Source organism: Hipposideros armiger, unplaced genomic scaffold (assembly GCF_001890085.2).
Source record: "Hipposideros armiger isolate ML-2016 unplaced genomic scaffold, ASM189008v1 scaffold_18, whole genome shotgun sequence".
NCBI lineage: Eukaryota > Metazoa > Chordata > Mammalia > Chiroptera > Hipposideridae > Hipposideros > Hipposideros armiger.
In genome coordinates this window covers 6,282,939-6,292,118 of record NW_017731368.1, presented here as the reverse complement: position 1 = coordinate 6,292,118, position 9,180 = coordinate 6,282,939, and the positions used below count along the sequence as shown (strand labels likewise).

The following is a 9,180-nucleotide window of genomic DNA, read 5'->3' as shown; positions in this document are numbered from 1 at the left end:
ATGAACATGAGTATGCTGTGCAAACTAGGATCATATACTTGAAAGGTGTTGGTTTTAATTCTTTCATTTATGTTAGTATTAATCCATTGCCAAGTTTTAATAAGTATTTGATGTGAAGTTTTATACACATGGGCAAAGCAAAATCATATAATTCTAGTATCAGTGCACTTCTTCTCACATTCTCCTCTTAATCAATAATGAGGAATCAGGCTGCTGGGGAAGGGCGTCCTGTAAGGCCGAGCACACCACTTTAGAAGGAAGGCACATGCACTAATGAGGGGAGAGAGCACAGGTCCCTCAGGTATGGAGCAAATGGCAGCCGCGGGGTGCTGCAGCTGAGACCTGGCTGGGGACAGCACGCCCTCTCACAGGAAGAAGTGGGATGAGAGCAAGAGCAGCAGTCTGACTGGGGCCCCACAGGAAGGCTCGGAGGCAGGACTCTCGGTCTATGTCACAGGTCTACCAGGCTGGCGCCTGCACACCAGCACCTTCAGGTGACACCAAAAGTGGCCGCTGGGCCTGTGATCCCTGAGGCGCTGGCCAGTGGACCACAGGAGGGACCAGGAGGGCTGTGGCAGTAGTTGCCAGGAAGCGTAAGCGGCAGGCAACACTTCCGGAGGCTGGTCCTGCCCCGGAAACGTAGTACCAAATGCTGCCAGGCCCTGGTTCAAAAGCATCACAGGGACCATAGCTGTTTAGAGACCGCAGCGTGTCCTCCAAGTCCACCTGTGCTCCCAAGGGTTCAAAATGACTTGGATCACACCAGAGAAAAAGAGTATATCCAGTCGAATTATCATGCTGGGTCCCCAAGCCGCTGAGCCTCTGCAAGGCCTCTCTGGCAGCACCTAGAAAAGCGCCTTCCCCTCCCAGAGCAGTGCGTCTCGACCTCTCAGTGAAGGACCTTCTTATTCTAAACTCTTGCCGACTGATACTTTGATAAAATACAACACAAAAATACCGCAGGGATGTCAAATGACTGTAAGGATTTCTGAACACTTATTGTCACTTTCTGTACTTACCTCGTGATGGAAGAACAAACCCACATACCATCCTTTGAGTAGTACAGCTCTGGAGCAGGGGTCGGCAAATTTTCTTAAAGGGCGAGGGAGTTAGTATTTTAGGCTTATGGGCCCCAAGCGGTCTCTGTCACAACTACTCGACTCTGCTGGGCAAGAACAGCCACAGGCAACACGCAGAGGAACGCACGTGGAAATGGGTGCTGGCCAGGGGCCACAGTTGGCTGACCCCTCCTCCAGGGGTAACCTTATACAGCTTTCACCACCCTCCACTGTCCCGGCTCTGGAGAGATGACAAGCCAGAGTGTTAAACCTCAAAGCTTTCCGGGCCACTTCCATCAGTGTGAAATCGTGCGATACAAGGCTGTTCTCCAGTGACATGGTATTGCACCTCCAATGATTTTCCTTGATGGTCAAAGCCAAGTCTAAACTATAATTCTACACATACAATGCTGTAAGAGAGAAGCGTAAATACAAAGAGGGCTACAAACCAAATTCGAGAAAGGCGTACGGCCTGGAGGCTAGGCCAATGCAGGTGGTGTCATAGGAAGCTGTGAATTCCCACCACACGGTCTCCAGGAAGCAGAAGGCCATGGCTGCTGGACACCGGCGGGAGCAGATCGCCATGCAGGCCACATCCCCGGAAGAAGAAAAACTGAAACAAAAGGGTGACAGCTACATGACCAGGGAACAGACCCATGGATTCCCATCCAGATGCAACCTTGCCTCAACTCTGGACTTGCTTGGCCTTGAACAGCCTTGGAGCTGCTTGTTACACAGACATTGTCTCTTTGCCTAGATCTCCCTGGGACTGTGCCTTTCTTACACTTCCTCTAAAGTGCAAAGAAAGCAGCATTTGCCAGTGACAGTGTGTGATCACTCCTATTTACTCAGGCGTGAGGATGCCTGTTCCATTAGGGAGAAGCAGCCTCGGGCTTCCCTACATCTCTTGAGGAAACGTTCTCCTCTTTAATCTACGTCAATAGATTTCCAACATTAAATCATCCTGAAATAAAACCTTCGTGGCTGTGAGTTTCTACATATTCATACTGCTGGATTTAGTTTGCTAACATTTGATTTCACACTTTCGTGTCTATACAAAGTAAGGCTGGCCTATATTTTTCCTGTCTTCATCTGGTTGTGGCATTAAGGTTATTCTGATCTCATAAAATCAATGCAGGGTTTTTCTTCCTCTTCTACTCCTTTTCAGGCTGTCACGCTATCATTTCAAGTTCCAGGGACTCTGGTTCTCCGAGCTGAGGTGCCTCCTGACCCCCACTCATTGTGGAATATCTCCTGTAGTGTTGTATCATTTCTGCTGAGTGCCCATCACTGTCGAGCCTTTCCTCCTGTAAGAATCCCTCGAGGTCTGGGAGGTGGCACACTTCTCTCAGAGGGCTCTGCCTTGGGCTTGGCCAGCTGCTCCAGGACTGTCATCAGTCCGGAACCAACGCTGATATTTGAACTTTGTCTTGGAAATTCCTTGACCGTGAGGCATATAAAGTATATATAACCTCAAGCTCCAATCCTACACAAGGCACAGGAGCAGGGTTTGTTTCCTAGGTGAGATTTTTCCTTCCCATCCAAAGCCAAGTGGACACACGTTACCCCTGTGTTGGTGGGCAGACTCTTTCTCACCTATCATTCCACTAGGGTTGTAGCCTGACAAGAACCCTTCCTTTACGCATGGGTCGTACTCCAACACCTCATCCAACACCAAAGGCCTGTCCTTTCAAGGGTTCTGAAACACAAGCCCTGAGTTTACTATGATTGGTTACCAGGGGCCTCAGCGTCAGCTCACACACACTTACCACCTTAATATTCTACTCCCCCTTCATTTCTGGCACCTTGAGATTTCTTTCTTTCAAGCTCAGCTACACATTTAAAAGAATGTATATATGTGTATATCTATCTATCTATCTATCTATCTATCTATACACACACACACACACACATATATATACATATATACATATATATGTATGTATAGATATATATATATACACACACACACACATACACACACACACACACACACACACACACACACACACACACACACACACCTCTCTCTCTCTCTCTCTCTCTCTCCACATTTCTGGGTGTTTCTGCCAGGAGGGTTTTTAGGTTATATTAATCTACCATCTTTGTGTAATTGGAAGTCTCTCTATAAAAACATTTTCGATTTTTAAAAAAAGATGACCTCCTTATATAAGAAATTTTACAGTGGGGCCTAAGTCCCTCTAGGATGGAAGTGTTTCTATTTTGTGGGCTGAATTGCATCCCCTCAAAAGATAAGTTGAAGTCCCAGCTCCCAGTGCCAGTGAATATGACATTATTTGGAAACAGTCTTTGCAGATGTAATCAAAATAACATGAAGTCATAATGGATTAAGGTGGGCCTCCATCCAATGACTGGTGTGAAATACGGTCACAGAGACAGAAGGCAGCAGCCCATGGAACCGAGGCGCTCCCTCCAGAAGACCTGGACTGACAAGGACTGCGGGCAACCACCAGAAGGCAGTAGAGAGGCGCGGCAGATGCTTCCAGAGCCTCAGGTAGCACGGCCCTGCTGACACCCTCATCTCAGACTTCTGGCCTCCAGAACTGTGACAGAATACATTTCTGTTGTTTTAAGGCAGTTTGTGGTACTTTGTTAGGGTGACCCTAGGAAAATAATTCAACTCTCGTAACTATAAAGTAAGCTATGGTACTGTTCACCTGTAAGGGGAAAAAAAGCCTGTTTCCGCTGTGAAAATAATGGTGACTATTTCATTCAAAATACAAATGAGCAGAACATTTTCATTCCACTTTTCAAAAAATCCAAAGGACCCAGAATCTCATTTGAAGTTACAGACGTTTTTGTTTTGCTTTTTTCTTAACAGAGAAAAGGCTTCCTATTTGAGGTCCAGTACAAAGTTCCCATAGCATGTTAGATAGTCACAGCTAATGAGGAAGGTGGCTTCCGGCACCCAGAGAAAGGAGTCGCAGACATGGAAGATGCAGCTCAGTGTTTGCCCCTGAGAGCCCACAGCCCACACCACAGGGTGACAGCTGCATGTGCCTGCCATCTGGCACCCCCTTCAGGCCACGTCCCTATTCCCCTGGCACCACCACCGAGCCCGGAGGCAGGCCTGGACTTTTCCTTTTGTTTTTCTGATTCTGAGACTGAATTCCCTTAAAAGGACCCCACCTTATCAGGTCCACTAAAAATGTGCTATTCAAGGGGAGCAAAAGGGCCTTGGGACTTGGTAAGTGAAGGCCTAAATACTAACAATGATGTAAAATCTACAGCAAGCCATTTTGATATTTCAAAACCTGCCTTGCTCCTGATCCCTCTGTAGAATGGCTTTTTGCTCTGAGCCCTAGAATAAGAAATAATGAAACATGAGGAACAGGCCTTGGTGCCTGGTTGCCTGCATTCAAATCCCGACTCTACCACTAACACTATAACCTTGGGTAAGTCATTTAACCTCCATTTCCTCCTCTACACAAGTGTAATACTGCTGACTGACTACCTCATACACCTCAGAAAGCACTGAGAATAGTGCCTGGCACACAGGAAACAATAACAGTTGCTATTATTACTGTGATTATTGTAACCACTTGACTCTCACTTTCACTGGAGAATTTTCCCCATTTTATTATGTATAGTTACATATTTCTCGTTCCCTCATTAGACTCTAAATTTCTTGAGAAGAGGGACTTATGTGTGCTCATTTTTCACTGCCCTGCTCCTGTCACATCACGAAATTTTTTTAATTAAAAACATTTTTTTAAAGTGAAAACATTTTTAAAAGCAAAACCTAAAGGCAATAACTATAAGTCAAGTCTTTTTTCTTATTTTTCTTGGCTTTCTCATTCTCATTCTTTTTCCTTCCATTTAAATCTGGTCTCTCTCCCCCCCCCTCACCTTTTTTCCACCCCTACATCTAGTGCAGAAAAAAACTACCAAACTAAAGGCATAAAACTGGTTGAACCCAATGCTCACAGACACTCCACCAACAAATCCGAGAATTCGAGCAGCAATGCTGGGGGCCCCCCGACTCTAAATGCACACGACCTCAGACCACAGTCTGATGTTAGATCTACTTTTAACACACAACGTGATCAGCATAACGTTACCTCACCATATGGTTAAAAGCCACCCAAATCTTGCCGATGTTCTGGGAAAGCAAACATGCTTGCTTACTGTATATTGAAGTCACATCCTTGTGCAGAACCGCGACCTGGATACTGGGCCAGACGCAAGGCTAAAGTCTTGAGCCGTCTCCTGCATTCCAGAAAATCTTGGGTGTGGTAAAAGTCAGTGGAGGCCGAGAGGGGCAGTCCATCCCTCACCCTTACCACACAGGCAAAAAGGATCATGGACATGGTCCGCGAGAGAAGTCATGAGGACACCTGAGGGAAGCAAGGTCACCTTGTTACTGAGGGCCAGGTGATGGTGCCAGAGATGCCCTGCCTGCGAGTGCACGCTGGGTTGTTTCAACCTCACCCCCATTATAATTGCAAATGTTGCTTTTATTACTATTTCCGCCCCCCCCATCTCTACAGCTATTGTCACTCCCAATTTTCCTCCCTTCATTATCTTCTCTTCTTTACCTGAAATCCTCCTTTTCCTTCTCTCTCATGGATATCTCCTTTTCCAAAATTAAACCAACCAGGATGAGGAAGAAAGAAAGAGAAGCACAGAAGCAGGCCCAGAAGGGCTCAGGAGCAACAGCAGTGACAGTGGGTAGCAGGACACAGGTAGTAAGATAGCCCCAGAGGGACAGGAAGCGCCTGACACTGAAGCAGCAGGGATGGCTCCAGCGAGCTGTGCATTTCAGGTCACTCAGGAAGGCAGGGGCTGAGCAGTTCACCCGCCATATCCTCACCCGCCGTGTGAGGGATTCTAAGCATCTAACCTAAAGCAGGTAGCAAGGGGAACAGAAGGCAAAAATGGAACTGAGAGAGTATACATATGTCCCCCCTGAATTTTGGATCCAGAGCCAGTCTTTAAAATACTGACTGAGCTCCTACAGATGGCCCAAGACGCCATTTACCAAATTATATTACAGTAAGACACTAAATATTCGGCCTTGATATGTGAACACCATTAAGAAACAAAAGTAAACAGATTCTGAGCCCTCACAGTACCTTTGGCAAATTAGAACAAGGTGCTCCCGGGGGTAGAAGCTGCCTGGACCAGTTCTGCTGGCAGAGCCTGGCTGGGTTTTAGCCCCCCTCTGGGAACCCCCCAGGTGCTGGTACGTGGCGCGCACATCTGCACGCGGCAGCCTGCAACCTGGGGTGAGTGAGGTGGCCATTACAACTTTAACGGGTCTTTCCCTACCATAGGCACACCCATCCCGTTTCAGTTCCTTTTTTATCAGTTCCTCTGCTTGATAGGATGTTAATAGGTTCGTACACTTGGGTACTTGTCTTCCAAAAACCTCTAGGGATGTAAGCTTATTAGGCATCTCAGTTCCTGTGAGCAGTAGAAAGCGGAGCCCCTGGGGCACACACTGCTCTTGTCACCTCTGGGCCTCTGTGCATACGTCGCCTGTTTCTGCCACCCTCTGATCTCCTGTCCAAATCCACATCGAGAAGTCTCCAGTCCACCCTTTCCATGAGACCTCCTGGACCTGCACTTCTCCCGCCCCTAAATTCCCAGAGAATCTATTGTACTCTTTTGTTCTCTCTTTTACTGATTTATCGTTTCCACTGCCTAAGTGCAACTTCTAAGAATAAAGCCCATATCCTAAATAGATGAATGAATGAATGATTAGTCCTATTTTACACATGCAGAAACTGCAGTGGTAAAAAAAACACAGAGCAGGCAAAAAGAAAAATTAATTAGCTCACTAGCCAACAGACCCTCCACAGTCCTGTTTGTCCCATTTCCCCAAGCTTTCCATTGAGGAGTTCAAGTGTGAAAAGCCCCGGAAAAGATACAGCTGCCCCATTGTTCCCAGCACCCTTGGCGGGGCCAGGCCAACTGCCAGGAGATCCTGTGGGCTGCACCCCAGATGCCTGGCCAACGCTAAGACCTCTAGCACCACAAAGGGCATCGGGGGATGGATATATGGAGGTTAATAACATTATCTTCGATACTTTCATGAATATTTGAAATATTTAACTTAGAAAAAAATAATTTTAAGAGTTATAGGGCACAAAGCCCTGACAGAGACAGGGGAAGACTACGAGGTCAACTCGAGACCCGGGCTTAGGGTCTAAACACGAACTTCAACTTGCTTGCTACCTTGAGAACAGTGCTGTATTAGCTATAGCCATTGTGCAATGCGCGTAGAGAAGTGTTGAAGAATGCTTGTAATAAAGAGGTTTCTAAGGACAGTACTTGCTAAAAAAAAATAAATAAAAGACAATAAATCAATAAAATATCAAGAGTCACAGACAGAACAAACACCCCCAACACAAAATAAGAAAGATACTTTTTTTTGGAGGCTGAGCTATGTCCTTCTAAGGGAAAGCAGTTTGCATTTATTCCAACTGCCAACCCCCAGATATCCTCTCTAGGGCGGTCTTTACGGAGCATCTACTATGTGCCAGGTTTCATGTTAAACAAATAAAAAGGAAAACAGTGACCTTTCCAAGTGATCGTAATCATGAGAACCAGTTCTACCACTCTTTAGAGGACCCAAAAATCCCATCCAGGCTCTCATCCCTTTTATCCTTTTGGTGATTGAACCTGTTTCTCCTCAAACAACAGGATGGAAGATAAATACAAACTGTTTTTCAGTTCTATCAAGTTATTAGTACTGCAAACTAGAGAAACCCACATCCATTTTTAAATATTTTAAAATGTGTACGATGCTTAAATGAAGGTGACACTGTGATGTCAGCTGCTCCTTGTGTTTCTGTGTATGTGTGAATGTGTCAGTGCACAGAAAGGCAGCTGGGGGGGGGGGGGTGGAAGGATTTTACACCTTGCTGTGGAAGAGTCTAAGAACAGAATCAACACTTCTCCCTTTGTGAAAATGCACTTTGTATTCCAAACGATGAAAAAATCATAATAATACAAATAGGGAGAGGCTTACGGCCCACCTTTGTGTTCTCCACACTGCCTGGTATAAGAGCTTTGCACACTGTAGGCATTTGATGTTTGTGAATTCAGGTTATGAGCTATTATGAGACAGTCTGTACTTGAATAAGAGATCTGACCTCTGCTCAAAAAAGAATGAACTGGGTACTTCTGCTTCTGGAAAGGTGGAGTTCAAGTACTTTTTTCTGCTCCCACGAAATACAACTAAAACTCACGGACCTTATATATAAAATAACATAAGATTCTGAGAGGTGCAGAGAAGAAGGCAGACTGGCGAGGGACCTTCGGACCTGAGGAATGACTGAGCTGTGAGTTTACTCGGTTTTCTTTTTGCCTCATATGTTCCAGTCTAGATGCTAGAGAGGAGAAAGAGGGTGGGACTGAAAAAGTGTTCAAAGAAACAATGTCTGAAAACTTCCCAATCTTGGCAAAAGACATAAGCCAACAGATTCAAATAGCAGAATAAGTTCCAGAAAGGATAAATCCAAAGAAATCCATGCCAACACACAGTCAAACATAAGAAAACTAAAGGCAGTAAAATCTTGAAAGAAGCAAGAAACAACATTACCTTTTGGGGGGAAACAATTCAAATGACAGCAAACTCATAGAAATCTCAGAAGCCAAAAGGAAGTACATTTTTCAAGTGCTAAAAGAAAAGAACTGACAAACCAGAATTCTGTATTTTCACCAAAAATATCTTTCAAGAGTGAAGAGCAAATTAAGACATACTCAGATAAGGGAACACTAAAAGAGTTTGTTGCCAACACATCTGCTCTAAGATAATGGTTAAAGGAAGTTATCTAAACAGAAAGAAAATGATTTAAAAAAAAAGGAACCTTGGAACATCAAGGACCATCAAGAAGGAAGAAACAACAGAAGGAGTAAAATCATGGGAAAATACAGTAGACTACCCTTCTGCTAACGAGTTTTCTAAATTATGTTTGATGATTGAAGCAATAATAATGTGTCTGATGTTGTTCTCAATATATACACAGGAAATATTTAAGACATTATAAGTGGAGGGAGGTACAAAGATGCAAAGAGAGGTAAAATTTCTACGCCTCACTTGAAATGGTAAAATGCTAACACCAGGAGACTATGTTTAAAGTCTCTCTCTCTC

The 9,180-nt window shown here is 45.0% G+C and overlaps 1 protein-coding gene across 1 annotated transcript in view; it reads right to left on the bottom strand.

Annotated features, from left to right (window-relative positions):
* The window catches only part of SEC22C (SEC22 homolog C, vesicle trafficking protein), a 24,589-nt gene that overhangs the window by 10,716 nt on the left and 4,693 nt on the right, over window positions 1-9,180 (bottom strand). Inside the window, exons 2-3 of the mRNA XM_019631010.1 lie at window positions 5,208-5,416; window positions 1,508-1,671 (exon numbers count right to left, since the gene is read on the bottom strand). Coding sequence (XP_019486555.1) covers window positions 1,508-1,671; window positions 5,208-5,389 — 346 coding nt within the window. The 5' untranslated portion in view covers window positions 5,390-5,416. The remainder of the gene's footprint in view (window positions 1-1,507; window positions 1,672-5,207; window positions 5,417-9,180) is intronic.